The following is a 22,960-nucleotide window of genomic DNA, read 5'->3' on the forward strand; positions in this document are numbered from 1 at the left end:
TTCTTTCTCTTTTTGCTTATGCTAGTACAGCTGCTGTACCAGCAAAGATTGTACACTCCATGGAGGATACAATCTTTGCTGGGACTGCTGGTGCCACTCCCGCGCACGAGCGCAACATGCAGTCATGATCTGCAGCAATAGTATAGAAGCGCACTCCGTGCGCTTCACTGCGTGCGCTCCTATAGTACAGTAGTCGTTGATCTGCCACGCGTAAGCAGCCTAGCCATCACTGATGGCCACAAGGAACTGACTGGTTGTGGTCCGCGCCGGCGGGGCGGGGGGCGCGTGGGATCTGGAAGGAGGAATCCATCACGAGATCATCGTAGCATCTACGTTGGAGAACTAACTGTCATTGCTAGACCGAACTTTGCCAGAATGGCATCTCTTCTCGACATCCGGCTGAAAAAAGCCAACAAGATATATAATGAAGGTGTAAGTATATCGACCAAATTATGAAATGTCGACATGCATTTTGCAGGTGTCTTTCCACCACTGCACTGTTTACTTACTAACTAACTATACACAGCCCAGTCGCTGTACATCAACATGGTACGTCGCGATGTTTTCGCATAGCGTAACACAGTGTCTGGTCGGGCTACTTACTAACGTGAGATTCTATACACTACCGACGTCGACAGTACCGTGTATCAATCATATCAATAGAAGTTCTAGTTTAGTATAGTAACGTAGGTAGGAAGCTCATAACATAGATCTAGGCCTTGGCTACATGAATGTGAATAAGCTCCGGGGAAAGAGTTCCTTTAGGGTGCAGATCTATACAATTCTACCTAGCCTACCTAACCAACTGGTCTTGCCTGCGATACACACGGATGCACGAACTCACTTTTGGGTGGCTGTCCCAAAAAAAAAAAAAAAAAGGAACTCTTGATCTTGCTAGCTCCGGTTTGTAGAGTCTCGAGACTGTCAGTACCACTACCACCAGTAACGTTTTTGGATTACCACGTTTTTACTGCAGTAATGGATAAACGCCACGGTTACGAAGCTAAGCTTACAAAGTTCTACAGTAAGGAGTATTGTTTATAGATTAGCTGGCAATCATGCACTTAGAAAGATCCATCTGTCCAGAGAAGTCTTTTATTTCATTTATTTATTTATTTTTTGTAAGTGGAAAATTGAGCGAAGAAAATCGGATTCCATTGGGATTCGAACCCGGGACCTCCAGATTGCTAGCCTGGTGCTCTACCGACTGAGCTATAGAAAGCCCTAGATCTAGTTCAGTGTTCGTCCCAGAAACCCTAAATTCTCAATACTCGAATGGTCAGAAGTAGCCCGACCAGACGCTGTTAATACGCTGTGCACGCTACGTATGTACAGCGACTGGGCTGTGTATAGTTAGGTCAGAAGCTATATAGCACATTAGCAGTGTGTTTGTGTGTGACACACACGTATACACACATGAACTTGGCATTAACCCAAAGGATAATTCAACTTGGGAACAAATGCGAGGGATCACCGAAGTGATGCAGCTTTTTGAGTACCGGTATGCAACAAACGCAAACAGAAAAACTGACCAGAAATGAATATTATTTATTAGTGGAAAATTGAGCAAAGGAAATAGGATTCCATCGGGATTCGAACCTGAGACCTCCGGATTGCTAGCCCGGTGCTCTACCGACTGAGCTATACAACAAGGCCCTAGTACAGTGTTCATCCCAGAAACCCTAAATTCTCAATGTTCAAATGGTCAAAAGCTATAACAGTGTGTTTGTGTGTGACACATACGTATACACACTTGAACCTGGCATAAACCCGAAGGATAATTCAACTTGGGGATAAATGCGAGGGATCACCGAGGTGATGCAGCTTTTTGAGTGTGTAACAAACGCAAACAGAAACACTGACCAGAAAGGAATATTATTTATTAGCGGAAAATTGAGCAAAGAAAATGGGATTCCATCGGGATTTGAACCCGAGACCTCCGCATTTTTGCCCGTTTACAGTGAAATAAAGAATGAGCTCGGCCGCGGCCGAACCCGGCCTTTTCACTCACTGTAGATGGGGTCTAATATTTGGCAACAAGCATATGTTTAACCGATTTAATGAATTGTGTCAAAACTGAGATGGTAAAGCATTCCATACGTCTGGGCCTGTGTGTTGAAGTGATTTTTAGCTTAAAAAGTTCTGAGATTTATTATTACATGAATATTTTGGAGATGTTTCTTGTTGGGTATAAAGAGTGAGTTTGTTTATTGAGTTTGAAAAGGCCTTCGGCGCAACTTCTCGTTGGCACTTCAGTGGCATTTCTTCAGGTGACAAAAAAAAAAAATGGTCTTCAGCTCATCTTTCTCATTCCACTTCCTGGTTTCTTCAGCTGGCAAGCAAAAAAAAAAAAAAAAAAAAAAAAAAAAAAAAAAAAAAAAAAACACCAAACAACAACAAACAAACAACAACAACAACAAACAAACAAAGAAAAACAAAATGGTTGATCTTCAGCACATTACTGGGCTCAAAGGTTAGGGTTTTATTCTGTTTTCTTTCTTTTTTTTCCTACTGCCACTTCTTGGGTAAAAAACGGGGGGGGGGGGGGGGCAGAGTGGTGACACCCTATATGTATTCCTGTTTACGGGTGCGGGGGCAGCACCCCCCCCCCCCCCCATGAGGAGAGTACACACTGAGCATTTTAGGAAAACAAGAATGTAACAGTCTGTAAGAAATTATTGTTGTTAACTTTCAAAATCTTATGTTATTGAAATATTGGGTCCTTGTTAGCTCTATAATCAGTTCCAGCACAGATATGCATAGCTTTCTTTTGGAACTGTATGAAGTTGCCTAGACAATATATTGCAATAGGTTTATATGGCAGATACTGAGTGAGTAAGGCAGTGAGTAAATGAGTGACTTAAACAACATAAAAAGAATTTTCATCGGAAGATAATAAGTAATTTTTTTGTAAAGCACCCATGTTGTATGCTATGGGAGTATGTATGTCTGACATGATCAGACCAAGGAGGTTCGAGAGAAAGGAGTCACAACTATCTTATTACAATCTACCTTTGCTAGACGTTCGATGCCGCTGCTCAAAAATATTTGAAGCATATGCCAAACAGGACCTGCCGCGCAGATAGGAAGACAATTGACCTATGTCTCATTGCATAATCACCAGCCACTTTCAAAGGAAGATATGTCTTTGTGATGGTAAATTTCACTACCCTTCTAATGAAAGGTAGGTGGTACAGACACGAGGATGCGCGAATGAACAGATTCTGCTACGTATCAGGTAAAAATGAAGACTGTACCATCTGGGACCATGTTGCCTGAGTCACAAGCATCAGCAATATGGGTATAGTAGATAGTAGGGGAATTAGTAATGAGGAGTACCAGAGCTGCCAACTAGTACTGAGTTTCAGTAATTTCTACTGAAATTGGAGAAGAATACTGAAGGTTACAATCAAATTACTGATTTCAGAAATTAGTGTCTGTGATATATTCTATTGCACTTTTGAGAATTACTGATTTTCACTCAAAAAAGGAGCAAATTACTGATTTTCAGCCATCAAAGTACTGAAAGGCTTGGGCAAAAGTCGGCAGCTCTGGAGTACCCTGAAATAGGTCTAGGGCAATTACCCCAGATTCTTCCCCTGACCCTAACCCTAATCCTAATCCTGAACCTAATCTTAACCCTAACCATAATCTTTAACATTTTCAGTAACCAGTATTTTAGTGGGGGGGGGGGGGGAAGGGGAATGGTAATTTCCTTGGGAGGTAATTGCCCTGATACTCCTGAAATGACCAAGTAATATTACTATCATTGTGTATTATTTTCTCATATATTTATCCAAATAACCATCTGTTGAAGAACTGATCTTGGCATACTGTATGTTGCAAAAACTTATCTAAGAGTTTTTATCTACATGTGAGAGTGGTTATTTTAAATAATTATTGTTTGTATGTAACACATTATACTTTCAAGAGTGTTAGCAAAGTTTGTTTTCAACTTTTTTCAATGTAGGAGGTTCTCGCAGGTGTTATTGTGATTCAGACCAAAACTGAGTTCCAGCATCAGGGAATCACACTCACTGCTGATGGATCTGTCAACCTTCAGCTCAGCAGCAAGAGCGTGGGGCTCTTTGAAGCCTTTTACAACTCAATCAAGGTAAAGCAAAATGAAGGAGTACCTTTGTGCCAGTGGTTTCCTTATTTGTGGTATGAATTGTGCTTATTGTGCTTATTGAATCCAGATCTGCAACCATTTGAAGGTCAGGGGTGGTATTCTGAGGCCGTAATTAAGTCTGTAATTAACTTTGTAATTAAGTTGAGAAGTTAATAGGCCCTTAATCATGGGCAAAATCTGTATTCTGAGGACGTAATTAAGGTATGATTAAGTCCCCTATGATTATCTTAGGTTCCTCCCATCTAATTGTTATTCCATCCAATTAGACGCATTGTTAGAAGCCAAAATGATATTCACGCGCGCAAATATGCCCTCAATGCGCGCTCCTCCACACACCCCCTGTAATTACAACGCAAGAGCTCCTTGCGCACACTCCGGTCTTTGATTACAACCCGTCACCTACGCACGCGAAGAGCTCACATAAAATGACAAAATTCCTCGAAGATCGCCTATATTCTTTTTTTCTCTGAATTCTATGAATACCATAACAACAAGACTCAACCGCTCCTTGGTTACCGAAGACGGTAAGCATCGTTTTGGCCGAGAAAAAAGGCTGTAATGCTTGATATCGGAGTAGTTAATGACACTCTTTGGTATCATTAAGTTTTTAATTTACTTTCATACTTATTCACACACTCAGAATACCGATTTGTAATTAACTATGTGATTAAGTTCCCTTAGAAGTGCACACGCGTCAATACGCGCAAGCGCGTAAGACTTTCCCGCCAAAATGCTTGTTGTCATGGTAGTTAATAGACCCCCTACTTTATTAAGCTCTCAGAATACCAATTCGGTAATTACAGTTGAACCTCTCTTATCCGGCCTCCCTTTATCCGGATCTCTCTATTATACGGACGGGAGGAAAGGGGGATTCCCAACTCCTTGAGAACTCCTACACAAACACACATGAATTACATATTACTTCCAACATGATTAACATACATTACATCAAATTTCCTTCCAAATTGCTTACCTTCAGACATTTTAACATCCCCAAACATCCCCACATGTAACAATGAAAAGGTTGCAGTATACACATTACTACATGTGGTACTACAATTGGCTACATCAGTACATGTGTAAGTATATGTACAAGTGTACATGTATGAAGCATCGAGTCTCCCGTATCCGGCCAAATCCCTTATCCGGATGAGACCCGGTCCCGACTTGTCCGGATACGAGAGGTTCAACTGTAAGTGCTAATCAGACACTTAATAAGCCCTCAGAATACGGCCCCAGATTGTCTAAGGTTGGTTTTCTCAGTTTTCTCACATGAAGCATGTAACAGTGTACAGTGCACTCCCGTTATAACAAAGTCCTCGGAACTGGCTGTTTTCTTTGTTTCTTTGGCTGAACAGTACAGGACATCCATATATGTATATAGCTGCTAATCTTTTGACCTGAATTTTTACTTCGCTTTAACGACCATTTACAATTTCTATAGTGCCATTTTCCATTCTGATTAAATGCACAAGGCGCTTTACAGCACAGCAGAAAGACTGAAAATATGTATACCATAAAAGAAGAAGAAGATGAAAAAGAAGCATTTTGTTATAACTGTGTTTGTTATGGATCAGTCTATCACTGTAACGTCTTATTCATGCATTTGTAACTTCTCATTTTGATTACCGGTACTGTAATTCTTGTGTTGGCCTCCCTGCTCTAGTATCGCACCACTACAAAAAAATCAAAATATTGCTGCTAGGCTTGTGACCCTCACAAAAAGATCTGATCACATTACTCCAGTTCCCCAGTCCCTCCACTGGCTCCCCATACATCAAAGTATCACTTTTAAAACCCTTCTCATTGTTTGTAAGGTATGTAATAATCTTGCCCCATCTCATCTCAAAGACTTGATTTCTCTCCGCTCCTCCACTTCAACCCATTCTCTCCGTTCTTCCTCCACTTTGCAACTATCCCATGGTCCACGCACCTGTAGCTGTTATGGTGATAGGGCTTTTTCTGTTGTTTCTCCAACTCTTTGGATCAAACTCCCTCTTTGTATCCAAAATGCAGAAATGTTGATAAGTTTAAATCATTGATGAAAACGTTTATTTACCCAATCCTAATTATTGTTGTTGTTATAAAGTGTTCTATTTTGGTTTACTATTTTCTTCCATATTAATGAGCTTAGAAACGTCAGTATAAAGCGCTATATAAGTGTTATTTATTATTATTATTATTTGTTATAATGGGAGTGCACTGTACATAAAAACCAAACAGAAAACAGTCACCAGTTTGAATTTCTTTTTCTTTTAATTATTACACATGGAATGTTGCTAATGACTTCAAGGTTTGAAAGACACTGTTGATGATTTCTTGACAGTCAGTCCGCAGCACCCGATAATTCGCTCGTATTTATTCAACTCGTATGCAAGCCCACTCTAGGCTTGCATACGTAATGAGCTGCGTAAGGGGATTTTGTCCTTGGGCTTTCGGCAACAAAAATACACCTTATGTTCACAAATTTGGTATCAAATTCAAGGAAAATATGTTAATTATCGTCACATGTTACTCAGATTATTGTAAATGAAAAATATCATAGCGTAATTTGAGCTTGAAAAATGATGAAAAAAGTAATTCGTGCAGTACACGTTCAAGACGTCAAAAAAAATATCAAATTCACCTTGCGTCTCAATGAAAATGCTTTATTTGGTAGCCCATCTCCTAATCTTTGTATCCATGTAAATATCTTGACAATTTGTTGCTTAATCCGGTCAGGAACCAGTAAAATACATCGATGTCAGTGCTGATCAGCTTGAAACCATGTAATCTCAAGAGTAAGCTCTCTCATTGGACAGCGCTTGCATTCAGCGCTTGCATTATGTCATTACGCTGCTACATAACGGTTTCATGCCACTTGCGGTTTCTTGGCACGTGTGTAGTTCAAGCGCTGAATGCAAGCACTGTCCAATGAGAGAGCTCTTTCGCGCCACTGTACACTTTGTGCGGAGCATACTTCCGGCTTAGGAATGAATTTTACAGACATTTCAAAACGGAAAAACTAGTATAAATCATGCTTGCGTCTCCTTGACTCCAGTATACATGTATGATGAGCATCTAAGTTTCCTCTCTACGAAAAAGCCAAAATCAGAAACAACAGTTTCTTAATCCGGTCAGGAACCAAAAAAGAACTTTAGACGACAAAATCTTCTGTGAAAAGCAGGTAAAATTTACGCAAATTCAACTGATTATATAGTCATGATAAGATCCGATGTTATACGCAAATTTAGTATCAAAATAAAGATCAAAGTCTGGAGAACAATTTACCGTGACTTGTAGCCATGACAAATGTATGTACAAGTCGCTACACTGTGAAAACCATAGCCCTATCAAAGTCTCACAAAATCTCGCACGACGAGACACCTTTCGAACGCAAAGATCGTCAACGAGAGTGCTGAATAAATCTTGCCGGATCGGCTCATTAGCATACGTGCTGCGGACTGACTGTTGATAGCAGCTGCCATTGCATTAGAATTCCTCATTTCTACATGCAATAAGAGATAAGTTGGTCCATGTGAATGGACCCTTGCCTTCAAAGCCTATTTGCTTAAAGCTGGGCAATTCCGCAGTTAGTAACGTTACATTTAAACAAATTTAGGTATTCATTTTTACTACTAAATCACCATTTATTCATTTCAAGTCAAAATCATGTTAAAAACATGTTTATCCTTCCCAGGTTTATGATATAGAAAAGAATGAAAACAATCCAATAAATATTAAAATTGCTATGGCAACTTATAAAGGGCTGGTTAGTAACGTTTGGAAAAAAGGACATGACAAAAAAAATCAATGTCTTGTAACAAAAAGTGTGCAAAAATTCAAGTTACTTCAAACAAAGTGTTGCATTAATTCTAATTTATGCATCATGGCAAATGTTCACGCAAACGTTTTTAGCAGTTCGACTGATAATTTATTAGCTAGACCCCAAAAAGCATGGTTAGTAACGTTACATTTGTCCGGAGTAATTCTGTAGGTCATTTCACCCTTTTGTAATTGACAAAATATCACATGACTTCTGGAGTATTTAATTGTATTCATCTTTTACCCTTTAGCAAAATTTTGAGGAAAAATTTTCGAAGGAACCCACTGTAATTTGCATTAAAGAGAATTTCAATGTCCCCAGTCCCACATGTACATTTTAAATGATGGCTTTAGATCTCGCAAAACGAATAAATCCGAAAAATAAAATCTACTAAATTTGAAAGACCTTAATGATTGGTGAACATCCATGGTATAAGTTGATACCTAAATTAAAGAGTAAGATAAAGAGATACATTTCTTTTATCCACGTCGTGTCCACCTAACTGCGGAATTGCCCAGCTGCATTTTTACTGGCAAGATTCCCCATCATGTACTTTGGTGGATAAGGGTAGGGTCTCTCAATTTTTAGTGAGTTATAATTTTAAAGCAGAAAGCTTCCACTATCAGTATTTTTCTTTACCCCATAGATTTTGCTAGGTGATGTTTTGTTGGATTTGTGATCCAGGTACACTTTCATTTTAGTCTTAAACTGCTTGTCTCTTGTGTTTTGTTGCAAATATGTTTCCAAAGAGTTATTGAACAAGTGGAGTACTTTTCAAATATATTGGCATATATGGTACCACCATTTGGATTGTATGATTTTAAGTATGATAATGTGAATGTAAGGGATTACTGCCACTGTTACTCCTAATGTGATTTATCTTTTCTTTCTGGTGGAAATTCAACTGGCAGCCAATTCAACTGTTGAGTGTGTCCCTGAATGCTGCAAAGCCTGGAAAGATACCTGCTGGAAAGACAGAGATTCCTTTTGAAGTGCCTCTCAAAGCCAAATTAAACAGAACTCTCTATGAAACATACCATGGTGTGTTTGTAAATGTGCAGGTGAGTCTTGTTCTTTTTAAAGGCCGTGTCACACCTTTGGGAGCAAGCTACGTGGGCTTGTTGCGAGTAGGGATTTTCCAGCAAGCAGGAGAATTTTCTGCGGGCGGACAAGAATGTTTGCGAGTTTCGCACTTGCGTCTTACATGCTAGACATGTGTTACTTACCTTCTACTTGCGTGTATTCCGTGTGACCTCTGTGAGAGCTTTGAAATCGATCTGTTTTCTGTTACGAGCGACTTAAGGTACTGCAAAGTACCTGCCTGTGAGGTGCTGCCGGTAAGGGTCTCCTACTGGTGTTCTGCATGCAACTCTGCGAGCGAACCCCCAAAACTCACTCGGAACAAGTTTTGAGCGTGCTCAAGGCCTTATCGTACCATATCTGGGGAAGTTTTACAGGTTGACTTGAGGGGAAACAAATTTGCTACCCGGAGCTCTTCGCAGTTGGTCTGCACCTGCCAGTACCTAGCGCGTATCTCACGCATAGTTGCCTGGAGGTGCGCATGCAAATCTGATTTACCCGCAGCCAAGTTTTAAGCATGACCAAAACTTTTCCTGGGTGAGTCGCGGGGATTGCCCGCAGAGGTCCATGAAGAATGCCAATAGGAGGCCCTTAGCGGCAGCACCTCGCAGGCAACTCCCACGCAGGTACTTTGCAGTCCCTGTATGCGGCTAAGATAATGACATTCTGTGGGACTTCTGCCATTCCTTCAGAGGAATTCCTTCACTGAGTTGTCAGCTCCCACGCACCTGGCACGCAGTATACCTGCAAGTAGAACTTAAGTAGAACATGTCCAGCAAGTAAGACACATACACTGACTCGCCCAAATCCTTGTCCACCCTCAGAAATTGTCTGGTATGCTGGAAAATCCCCACACGTAACAAGCTTGTGTAGCTTGACTGGAAAGTGTGACAGGGCCTAAAAATCTGTTAAATTTTTGAAACACTATATATTGTGAAACTGGATGATTTTCAGCATGTGCTTGGTGGAGGTCTGCGATCTCAGAGTGCTTTTCTAGTTTCTACTTGTCTGACCTTTCTGTCGGACTAGTAGGAAGGTACCCAGTTTTTCCATTTTTACCAGTCCATTCCTGAAAAAGTGTAAGGTCTGACAGTGATTTTTACTGGTCAGGGACCGTCGGACCAGTGCCAGTGTGCAGCGTTGCCTCAAATATATTTAAATACCGCCTTATTTGTACTCTGCCTACCTTTTCAGACATACTTGAAAATATTGTGTACAACAGAGCTGACAATGTTTTCACATGCAATAAATTACATAATCCTGATAAGTATGGTTTTCATGAAGCCCATTCCACTGATGCTGCTGATTACAACTCTCATATTACAAAACTGAATATTGTGCTAGACAAATTCATGTCTGGGCAGCAAGATGATTGCTATGTGTAACAAAGATATTGCAGATTGCATCTCAATCCACTTCACACATCAACATTCTGGTTGTCTGATTCTGGTTCTGGGTGTCTTCTTGACACTATCACAGCAGATTTTTTTTTTTTTTTTTTCAGACAGTTTTATTTCATATCTGCGTAACTATGTTTTTTTTTTTTTTCCACAGTATACCTTGAAAGCAGAAGTGAAACGATCTCTTCTTGCCAAGGATTTGGCCAAGACCATTGAATTCATCATAGAGTACAAGGCACAGAAGGACAAGGCAGAGCTCAAACCAGTACCATTCCATATCACACCAGAGTCACTGCAGAATGTCAAAGATGTAAGGCCTTTTCTAGCTCACCTAAGCCAAAGGCTCAAGTGAGATTTTCTTGTCATTCATTGTCTGTTGTCTGTCATGCATTGTATGTAAACTTGGTACATTTTTAGCTTCTTCTTGAAAAAGTCCTGACAGATTTTCACCAAAGTTGGCAGGTGCCATCCTTTGGGTGATAGGATCTCAGTTTGTTCACATTGGCACCATACTCCTATGGGGGCCCTGAGGGGGCACAGAAGCCCCAAATAAAAAAAAAAAATCTGTGAAAATCTTCTTATCTAGAACCAGATGTGCTAGAATTGTTATGAGTACATTGGAGACTGTAATTTCAACTTTGTTTTTGATGGAATGGGGGGCACCAAGATCCAAGCCCCAAGGGGGCACCAAGTTGGGACCCAATTTTTACATTTTTATCTTCTTAAAAATGCATGGTCACATTATCACCAAACTTGGCAAATATTATCGTTAGGATGATACATTTTTTATTTGTATAAAGAGGTGCGATGCTCCTGCCCCCTCCAAAAAAATAAAATTGTGGAATCTGTATAAATTTTCTTCTCCAGAACCAGAAGTGATAAAATCTAGTTAATGCTACAAGTTAGCGTATCAGTGACTTTAGTTTCAGGTTTGTTCATGGCAGATCTAGGGTTTGCCCTCCCCCCCCCCCCCCCTTTAGGGTTGGGGGAAGGGAATACCAAAATGGGATTCAATTTTCATCTTCTTGAAAATGCATTAGGATACGTGTACGTCTACAGCAAAAGGGCACTTTAATCAGGGATGTTAGGTCATTTTATGTTTCCATTGTGCATTGCCCCCAATGCAATATTTTCTTTCAAAACACTTCAATAGAGGATAAATTTGCCCCAAAATTTCTTCAAGCAAGCAATCTATTAGAATTTATACAAAATGAAAACTTTTGGGTGAACATATGTAATGCTAGACTGACATAAATTTGCTCATATGAAGGTCAAAATGATAAATGTTCATTGAAAATTTGTATTTTTTTTTCAAATGAATGATTCTAAGAAAAGATAATAACAGCCTGTAAATTCTATTAAACATTGTGTTTACTGGTATACCATTTGAAGACTTAAAAGTGATAAGTTTAATAGTAATCCCCACATTAAGAAATAGTAAATCCTAGGTTATATTGTGGTCTGTCGTAGCATTCTTTTAACTTGATTCCAAGATGGAACTCTATTGTCTAATGTACTGAAGAACATGTATGCCAGTTGAAAACTTACAAGGAGGGTGATGTATGCATTTACTCTTGGATGTAATATTCTCATTTAGCTATTGAACATGACTTTTTTTTATGCTCCGCCACGAAGTGTCGCCGGAGGCATTATGTTTTCGGGTTGTCCGTCCATCCGTCCGTCCGTCCATAATCAATTTTGTGGACAGCGTATCGAAAAAACTGTTAGAGGTATCCTAATGACACTTGGCATGTATATGTATGAGTGGGCGAAGTTGTGCCCTATCAACTTTTGGGCGCACATGCTCAAGGTCAAATGCTCAAAATTTTACTATTTCCCCTATATCTATGCAATGCCTGGAGGTATTTTCTTGAAACTTGGTGTATACATGACCTACCAAATAAAGATTCCCCAGAGAGAGCTTTGAGTCATGAGGTCAAAGGTCAAAGGTCAAGCCCACTGGAGGTGCGGGGAGACTAAGGAATCGCCTGCGGCGTCTGTTCGTCCGTCGTCTGTCCGTAACGCTACAAAAACTTCAATAACTCTTAAAGGGGAAGGCTAGTAACTGATCAGTGGGAATCAGTGGAAATGCTGGGAGATGATTGTTCCAATCCTTATGGGATTCATTCAAGAGTTCATTGTATATCTATTGTTGTGTGAAAATGATTTGCTTCAGAATGGTCTCATATTCAAGTAATGTGCAGTTTAATGCTTCCAGGCTAGCGTCCCTGGTCAGTGACGGAGCATTAATCTGCACATTACTTGAATATGAGAACGTTCTGAAGCAAATCATTTTCACACAACAATAGATATACCATGAACTCTTGAATGAATCCCATAAGGATTGGAACAATCATCTCCCAGCATTTCCACTGATTCCCACTGATCAGTTACTAGCCCTCCCCTTTAACTCTTGGCTTCAATTGCAATCAAACTTCGAGGGAAGAGGGGTCATACAAAGTACAAAGTTTCACATTTTACCATATATGAAGGTCACCTCAAGGTCAAAGGTCACAGGCAGGGGTCAATGAACTTTAGGGCCCAATGTTAAAGGGGCATAGTCCCGGTAGTATAGATGGCGCTGTTCATGATACTGCCGATCACCGTTAGCATTGATATGAAGGTTACCGAAGTTGAGCTGTCATCAAGAGTAAAGTGCGTAGGTGTTGCTAATTAACGTTGCCTTTGTTGTCTTCTTTGCGCATCGCGCAGTCTGTAAATGCCAGGATGCGTGCATATGTGCTTGTTATTATGACATCACAAAAGAAGTTTGCTTAAGCTGTCATCCTCCTCAGCCGAATCATGAGCCGAACTGTGATCGGACCACTGACTACAGTGAATAGGACTTCTTCGGACTCGGAAAAGTGGGCCAAAGCGTAAGCGCCAAAGAGAATTTGATAGCGTAGGTCTCTATAGGAAACTTGCGCCGTGCGCCCGCGTACACATTTGACTAAAACACCGGGACCATGCACCTTTAAGTTTTTATGGCGCGTTTCTATTATGGGTCATAACTTTTGATCCATAACTCCATTTGTGACCAAACTTGGAAGTTAGATGTCCCTTGGGGAGTGGATGGTCACCACAAGGTCAACGGTCACAAGCATGGGTCAACGAACTTTTAGAGCCCAATGTTAAGTTTTTATGGCGCGTTTCTATTATGGGTCATAACTTTTGATCCATAACTCCGTTTGTGACCAAACTTGGGTGGGAGATGTCCCTTGGGGAGTGGATGGTCACCACAAGGTCAAAGGTCACAAGCAGGGGTCTTTTAGAGCCCAATGTTAAGTTTTTATGGCGTGTTTGTATTATTGGTCATAACTTTTGATCCATTGTTCCGTTTGTGACCAAACTTGGATGGTAGATGTCCCTTGGGGAGTGGATGGTCACCACAAGGTCAAAGGTCACAGGCAGGGGTCAACAAACTTTAAGTGCCCAATGTTAAGTTTTTATGGCACATTTCTTTTTTGCCATAAATTTTTACCCTTTTATATATCTTTTTATCTGTTATATCTCTTTTTTTTTATCTGTTATATCCCATTCGCATACAATTTCTTGTAAGCGAATGGGCGAGACACATTATGGCACTTGCCTTGTTTCTCCATATCTCACAAATATTTCAAGGTATCTTCATGGAACTTAGTATGTATGCATGTACTGACTGGCAGTGATCATGTAGGGAATTTAGGGGTCGTGGATCAAAGGTCATGGGTAAAAGGTCAAGGTCAATTCATCAAAATGTCATTTCTCTCTTATCCATGCAATGCCTGCAGGATTTTTTCTTGAAACTTAGCGTATGCATGTATTATCCAATACAGATTCTCTTGGAAGTTTCTTGCCAAAAGGTCAAAGGTCAAGTGAAAGTGCTAAATTTCACTTCTTCTTTAAACTTATAAAGGGTCAAAAGTTGGGTACAAATCCTCAAATCCCCAAATACTCGCACTCTTAGACAGTATAGCCATTCATCCAAATAAACCTTGTTCAAGGAAAGTGAACACTCAATGCATTTATGACAAACCTGTCATTTTAATATTTTGCCAGTTATGTGAAACTGTCATCACACAGTGTCAAGACATTGTGCTATAGACCTATTGGGAGAACCATGCATTGTGGCGGAGGCATACCAGTCCCCATAGCGACATTTCTAGTTTTTTTTTTTTTTTTTTTCTGGCACAGAGAACTGCATTACCAAACTTCAGCATCAAAGGCAGATTAGACTCGGCAAGTTGCTGCATAAGGAAACCTCTTACAGGTCATGTGGTCATAGAGCACTGCAATGCACCAATCAAGTCTGTGGAAATTCAGCTAGTGAGAGTTGAAACCTGTGGCTGTGCAGAGGGCTATGCTCGGGATGGTAAGAACATTATTACCAGCATGTTAACAATATTTTCCTTAATTTCATAGAGAGAAAGAGTTTCCCACCATAACTTGTCTTACCAGTTACTCTTAAGAGACAAACCCTGTTATGAGGTCTCAGGACTTGCTGGTGTGAAGTAGATGTTGTCAAGAAAGGTCACAATCAGTGTCATTGTAGAAATATGTCTCAAAATTGTGAGTAATATCAGAAGTTTGCTGTAAGTAAATGGATTTAAGTCATCACTGAAGTATTCCTCTATCGATATAGGTCTTTGACAATGAGGGATTTTTACGCAGATCAAAAATGGATTGTGCACAGTGTACAGAAGTGGGAGTCCTGATATTTGAAGACAATGTTGAATCATCAAATTCAAAGTTGAAACTTTGGGTTTATGTCATTATGAAGGTGGATCATATGAAATTAATATCTAGCATGTGAAAAGCTTTGCCATATATACCAGATTTCTGATTAATGACTGTTATTGATATTTCGCCCCTGCTTTCTTTTTTATGAAAGAATCCAATCTTGCTATTCTTTAAATTATTGTATTTCAGCAACTGAAATCCAGAACATACAGATAGGTGAAGGCAATGTGTGCAGAGGCATGACGATTCCAATGTACATGGTCTTCCCTCGACTCTTCACCTGTCCGACACTTGCCACCAGCAACTTCAAAGTTGGTAAGTGGATAGTAAAGAAGAACCAAAATTTGTGGAGAATGAACATTTGCATATGAATGTGTCTACTTTATGGAGTAATCTACCACGGACACTTAAGACATATTACCAATATCAATAAATTCAAATCTGCATTGAAAACATATCTCTTCAGATTAAGCAAACATGAAATTCAGTTACAATTGTATAGTCTTTCCTTAAAAAAATACATAGGGACATAATATGCTTCATATCATCATCCGTAATACCTTGTAATTATATCCCCACCCACACATAGTGTGTATGGGGTATAGAAATCACTCTGAGATTGGTGGCGGGTTGGTCGGTCGTTGCAAACTCTTGTGGCTCGAACTACTCTCTCATTTTCTGAGCAATCAACCTTAAATTTGGCATATTGACCACTATCATAGGTAGATGTGTAAAAAAAATAATAACATTTTAGTCTGTATGGAGTAATGCATTACCATGGAATTAACAAATTTTCATAAAAATCATGCAAAATATTGTGTCTTCTCTCTTATTCTTTGATCAATTAACCTAAAATTTGGCATGTGTGACCGCTATGTTAGGTAGATGTGCAAGACACATTTTTTGTTGTTGTTGTTGTCAATATTGTGTAATGCATTGTCATGACAATGGCAAATTTTTATAAAAATCACAAAATGTGGATCAAACTACTTTCAATTTTAACCCATTCAGCTGAAATTTTGCACATGCAATCAATGTAATGTATAGTTGTACAAGATCTCTTTCATGAGTGTTAAGAAGTCTGTTGCCATAGCAACATCAGTTTTTAAACAAATCTATAAAAATATGTGGATTGACCCATGTCCCCCAGTTTTTGAGCAGTTGACTAAGAATTTGGCGTGTGTGACCGATGCACAAAGCATCTTTTTTCTTTGAAGGATCCCATAATGCGGCAAATTTTCATAAAAATCACTAAATGTTTGTCGTTTTTTCTGAATCAGAATAAATCGCTTGCCATGACAATAGCAGTTTTAGTACAAATCATCTAAAAAAATGTGCATTGATAATAGTAATAATAAGTAGTGCTTATATGTGACCCTGCATCACAAAACAAACAGAAAGTCGCCAGACATGAAATTTTAGTTAAGAGCATATTCTGAAAGAGTAGACTTTAAGCTTTAAAATGATGTATAACTCAAATCGAATGGCCTCTCCTAACCTATCTAAATATTGGAAAGAAAGCACACACTCAGGAAAAGTGTGAACTGAGAAAAGAGGCTCTGAAGTACAGTGTCTATTCAAGCACTTAATCTTTACCAAGCCCTGCTGGCTGTGCAATGAATGGGACAAAAAACAGGAAGTAAACCACGGGAGTAACGACAGTGAAGGGATTATCAGATTAAACCGAAATTGAGCATGCCTTATTAACACATTCTGTCCATAATTAATGCCAACTTTCAAAGCAGTAACATCATCCTTTCAAAAGTTATTTGAGTTGAAAGTGAAGAGTGTTTACAAGGTTTTTCAGAAATGAAAATTGGACTCTAAAGACACACCTAATCACGCTATTCTACCAAAAATATTCGAGACAAACTGCTAAAAAATACACTTTCCTGCTCATTTTATGATCCCAAATTTTAGCATACTGTAGAAGAAGACTTGCTCTTTCAGAAAATATGAAAAAGTCAAGATCAGGGGGGCATTTCATGAAGCGTTTTGGTCGGATATTTTTCTGACAAACTGTTACAAGCTACTGAAATCCATGCATCTGATTGGCTTAGAGCAAATTGGTCCGACAACTTTGTTGGACAAAATGCTTCATGAAATGCCCCCCAGCTAGGTTGACCCATTTCACCTATTTTCAGTCCTCACGCAAAATCAATGTGTGTGACTTTTTGTTCGTTTTGTGATGCATGGTGACATATAGTGCTGAATACTGACGTTTCTGTAAGTGCATTAATCGGAAAAAAAAATTTAAATCAATATATAGCAATGTACATATGAATTATAATATAACAACCAAAAAAGAATAGGATTGAGTAAAAAGATAAGTTTTCAGCAATGATTTAAACTTATCAACACTTTTAGCATTTCAAAATAAAGAGGGAGTTTGTTCCAAAGAGATGGAGAAATAATAGAAAAAGCCCTATCACTTATTGACCTAACTCTCTCAATTTTTTAGCATTTGACATGAATTTTGGCACATTTGACTGCTACAGTTTGTAGATACTGTATATGCTGTTATTTTTCGCAATTGATGAGGTCGCAGACATTTTCGGGAGATGTTGTTTTCGCAAATCAACACCGATGCTTATAAATGTTAATGCTCTATTAACAGAGGGCATGGAGACAATTTCGCGTGTTGTCAAATTCGCGATCCAACTGTGATTTGCAAAATTCGTGAAATTTAAACCCTCTCGAAAATAACAGCTTATACAGTATGCAGACTTCATCTTTTGTCATTGATGAACAATGTGTAGCCATTGTAACAACCTTTTCTTTTAATGAAAATCATACAAAAAATTGTGGATTTTGCTCATGCCCTTATTTCTTTTTTTTTTAATCATTTGACTTGAAATGTGCCACATGTGATTGCTGTAGCATGTAGAAGTGCAGACTTCATATTTTATTATTGTTGGACAATATATTGCCATAGTAACAGTATTTTTAAATGAAAATCATACATATTACAAGTGAATTTAGTTAACTCTCAGGTTATGAGCATTTGACTTTAGGTTAGACACATTTGACCAATATAAATTTCAGATGTGCAAAACTCATCTTACAGTAATGCTGTAAACAACATTTTTTTTTTTCAATATAAAGCAAACAAAAATATTATGGATTCAGCTGACTCCCTCAATTTTAGAGCAATTGGCTTGAAATTGGCACATGCATTTAACTGGTTCCAGTGGTATATGGTGCATAGATGTTCAAACTTATCTTTTGTCATTGTTAGAACAATTTGTTGCCATGGTACCAGCATATTTTGTATGAAAATCATAGAAATGTATTGTGGATTCAGCTGACTAACTCAGTTTTTGAACATTTGGCCTGAAATTTGGCATATACATGTGTATGACCACTATGATATTGTGTGCAAACGTCATATTTTTTATCATTGTCAAACAATGTGTTTTCATGGTAACAGTATTTTAGAATAAAAATTACACAAGAATATTGTGGATTACACTAACTCACCCAGGTTTTGAGCATTTTATATGAAGTTTGGCACATACATACATAACCACTGTACAGTAGTTCTAAGATGTGCAAAACACATCCTCTGTCAGTGTTGAACAATGCATTGCCACAGTAACCACATTTTTAATAAAAAACATACAAAAGTTTGTGGATTGAGCAAACTCCCTCAGTTTTCAGCATCTGATGGGAAATGTGATACATGTGACTGCTTTACTATCTATGTAGATGTGCAAACTTCATTTCTTGTCATTGTCAAACAATGTGTTGCCATAGTAACCAAATTCTTTTTAAAATAAGAATTATACAAATTACCAACTGTGTGTTTTGCTCAATCCCTTTTGAGTTAAAATTTGGCTGATGTGGTTAATTTTTAAATAAGCAAAGCACACCTTCATAAGGTTGAACTATGCATTGCCATGTAGCATATTTTTCAGTAAAGAATATACAGAAGTATTTTTGACTGAGCTAACTCCCTCAGTTTTAGGTGGGCTTATTAATCACATTCAGCGATATTTCTAGTTATCTTTATCTCTATTGCGGTTGAAATGAGAATGAATAATGTCAGGCATTTAATCATTTGCCAAAATTCAGGGGCCTAGATGGTTGCAGGATGAATTGTAGTCTCAATTTTTAAAACTGAAATTTTATCACAGTCCTATAAAACCCAATCAAAATAAGTGCCAGTGTGGTCTTAACAAATCCCATGACATAGAAATGTTAAATAAACTGATGTGTATGTACAGTATATATACAGTATATTATATATACTGTATATATATATATATATATATATATATATATATATATATATATATTGCATTTCAATTGTTCATACTCACATGTGTGTTAGCTGCTTGCATATTAGCCCTCATATAGCTGATAATGAGCCTCTTTGTAGCAAGCATTTCATGTGAAATGTGTACAAAAGTATTAAAGATACATGATATGTATGAGGGGTAAACGTGCTCAGGAATACGAAACATTCCAGAACACACAATGTTGCTTTCTGTCAAAACCTTATTTGCAGGACTGCAGCATACATATAGGAGTGAGCTTCTTATAGTCTGGATGTTTGGAAACCAACAAATGGAAATGTTAGCTATGACCTACATGTATAACATCTAAAGCTCTGATTTCTGCTTAAGTAGCTATGATATCCTTGACTGATTCTGTGTGAAGTTTTCAGGGTTTGTAACATGTTTTTCTGATATTTCTTCTCACTTATTTTCTGCTACAGAATTTGAAATCAACCTTGTCATTGTGTTACATGATGATCATCTCATCACAGAAAACTTCCCAATTGTCCTTACGAGGTTCTGAGCTGTGACTACACTACGTTGCTCCCTAGTCATCAAGCAAAGAGACTGGTGACATCCTGGAACACTGTCATGTTGCAGTGTAGATTACTCCTGATATGTTTATTGGACTTAACTCAGAGTGCAGACAGAGACAATTTCTTATAAGTATGGCAATTTCATTATTTCCAAATGTACTATTTTAGCCCTGAAAGGGTGGATAGGGGTGGGGGAAATCTGCACCCGTGTTGTTTTTCTATGATCATTTCCAAACAAACAAAAATTGCACCTTTGAACCCAGCGTCTGGCACATCTTCTAATATTTGTTTTCACAAATTTTGACAATGGATATTGCAACACAGGGCATTTTACAGTCATGCATCCACCAATGATATTTCATGAGTTTCGTGAATTTCGTGAGTTTTTTTTTTTTTTTTTTTTTGCCATTTGACAGCTACAATTTGTAGGCTATTGTTAGTTCACTGATGCATGTCCATTCACAATATTTTTGTGTGTTGTCAAATTGGTATGCCAAGAGTGACTAGCAAAATTGATGAATATTAAACCCTCAAGAAATTAACAGCTTTTACAGTACATGTGTGTCATGTACAAGACATGCATTAGCATGGAGTTGTATTAAGCTGCATTATTACAGTCATTCTCTTTATGTTTGTAATATAGTCATATACATGTATTCTCAAATGCTTGAATATTTGTGTGAGTTCTCAAGGCCAAGTTGAAGGTGACAGTGTGTCGTACACCATTTTTTGCTGTTGTTTTTATGCCTCCGCCACCAGGCATTATGTTTTCGGGTTGTCCGTCCGTCCGTACGTCCGCCCGCATTCGTTTACGCGATAACTTGAGTAATATTGACTGGAATTTTACCAAACTTGGTCCAAGTATAAAGTATGATGGGGCAATTACTTGATTAGATTTTGGGTGAAATCGGCCAAAGGCAAAGGTCAAAGGTCAAGGTCAAATCATTAAATTGTATCTGTTTACGTGATAACTCAAGACTTGATCCAGCAAATTTCACCAAACTTTGTCTGAGGATGATGTATAATGGCACAATTACTTGATTAGTTTTTGAGTGAAATTGGACAGAGGTCTAAGGTCAAAGATCAAGGTCAAATCCAAAAATTTATCTGTGTATGTGATAACTCAAAACTGGATGAAGCAGCTTTCACCAAACTTGGTCCAAGGATGATGTATGATAAGGCAATTAGTTGAGTAGATTTTAGTGACATTGGCAAGAGGTCAAAGGTCAAAAGGTCAAGGTCAAATGCTAAAAATGTTGCTATTTTCCCCATATCCATGCAATGCCCGAAGGTATTTTCTTGAAACTTAGTGTAGACATGTACTACTGCATAAAGATTCTCCAGAGAGAGTTTCATGTCATAAGGTCAAGGTCAAAAGGTCAAAGGTTAGGTGAATATGTCACAATTTCACTTTTCTCGCAAATGGTTCAATGTATCTTCATGGAACTTGGTACATACGCATGTACTGACTGGCAGGGATTTTCTAGGGAATGTAGGGGTCATGGGTCAATAGTCAGGGGGTCAAAGGTCATGGTCAACTCCTCAAAATTTTACTATTTCCCTCATATACTATTATATGCAATGCTTGCATTATTATTTTTAAAACTAAAACTTGATATATGCATGTATTCCCTAATGGAGATTCTCTGGGAAATTTCCAGCCAGAAGGTCAAAGGTTAAGGGTCAAAGGCATGTGCCATAAGTGATTTACTAGGGGTCCATGTAAGGTATACTTTGGTTATTATGTCCACATAACAATAATGTGTTTAAATTTACATCCTTTCAGTGTTCAGTGTCCTTTCTTTGAACGTAAGTTTAGGAATAGGAACATATTGCAAGATACTACATAAGCACTTGCCCGGTTGAAAAGGCAAGTGAAAATCAATATCGGGCAAGTGTTTTGGAATAATGGGAAAAGATGCTTGCCCAAATTGTCCAGGCAAAAAAGTTTTGAAACCACCTTTTTTTGTTTTCTCCCTATAAACCAATACAGTGAACCATACACAAGTCAAAAGATATTGACTGTTTAGTGATGCAGCACACTTTCTAAAATTTCATTTCAGCGACTTTCCAACACTTTCAATGTATGTGAAGAAGCCCAAATGTAATGCAAAACCAACACTCGATTGAACCAAGTTTTTTACTCTGATGTGTTTAAGCATGCCAATCAACATGTGCTGTTCATTCATGTGATCCTTGACTTCAAAGTGATTTCTTGTATCATTTATTCATTTTTGGAATTTCTTTTCGGGCAAGTAAAATTCATGTTCGGGCAAGTGTTCTGCAACAAATTGAAAATCTGCTTGCCTGACTGGGCAAGTGGTGAAAAAAAGTTATGTAGCACCCTGGATAACCAGTACACGGTATACACAAGTGACTCCCATAATGACAAAGTCCTCAGGGCCAGCAGTTCTTGTTCATTATACACATATTTATTTTCATGATCACCAAAAGAATTCTGCACCACAGACTTCAATTATAGTTTGTTTTTGTTATTTAATCTGAATTTTTACTTTTGTTGTAACCTTGTTCATACCATGTATGTAAAGGGAGCACCCAGTTATTATTTATTTTTTTCTGTCACTAAAATTTTGGGAAGACATCAACCATGCACAGCACTACTTGACCAACATTCTGACATTAAAGTGGGAGATGTGTGCTGATAGCCATCAGTTATTGTAAGGATACTGTCACAGCTGTAAGACTATGTACAGTACTGAGGGTGTGAAATGATATACATTGTATTGTATCTTTTATGCAGGAAACAGTGTTATTGTGGACATTAATTTGTTAATAAGACTAAGCATGATCTTCTTTATAGAAAAGGACACAGATTTGGATTGTGGAGTTTTGCATATCAATGATTCGATACATACCTGAAAAAAAGGCAACAAAAAAATTGTGGTTAATCAATATTTTGTTTGATCAGAATACTCTTGATATTGGTGCGCCATTGGGTTCCACAAGTGGCCCTGTTCTGTTTATCATGTACACCTCTACACTGTTGG

The 22,960-nt window shown here is 38.3% G+C and overlaps 1 protein-coding gene across 1 annotated transcript; it reads left to right on the forward strand.

Moving 5' to 3' along the window:
• The first annotated feature begins 340 nt into the window (after window positions 1–340).
• On the forward strand, window positions 341–20,116 carry LOC140229973 (vacuolar protein sorting-associated protein 26C-like). The gene is made up of 7 exons (XM_072310170.1): window positions 341–432; window positions 3,971–4,114; window positions 8,849–8,998; window positions 10,572–10,727; window positions 14,591–14,768; window positions 15,326–15,451; window positions 19,857–20,116. The coding sequence occupies exons 1-7, from the start codon at window positions 376–378 to the stop codon at window positions 19,937–19,939; spliced, it is 894 nt and encodes a 297-aa protein (XP_072166271.1). The 5' UTR covers window positions 341–375; the 3' UTR covers window positions 19,940–20,116.
• The last annotated feature ends 2,844 nt before the right edge of the window (window positions 20,117–22,960 follow it).

The sequence above is a fragment of the Diadema setosum genome, chromosome 6 (assembly GCF_964275005.1).
Source record: "Diadema setosum chromosome 6, eeDiaSeto1, whole genome shotgun sequence".
Lineage (NCBI taxonomy): Eukaryota > Metazoa > Echinodermata > Echinoidea > Diadematoida > Diadematidae > Diadema > Diadema setosum.

Bases quoted from the DNA above. Each gene is read 5' to 3' on its own strand.
- LOC140229973 (XM_072310170.1), top strand. From the start codon at position 376: ATGGCATCTCTTCTCGACATCCGGCTGAAAAAAGCCAACAAGATATAT. The intron at 14,769-15,325 runs GTAAGAACATTA...ATTGTATTTCAG, and splicing joins AGAGGGCTATGCTCGGGATG to CAACTGAAATCCAGAACATA. The intron at 15,452-19,856 runs GTAAGTGGATAG...TTTCTGCTACAG, and splicing joins CACCAGCAACTTCAAAGTTG to AATTTGAAATCAACCTTGTC.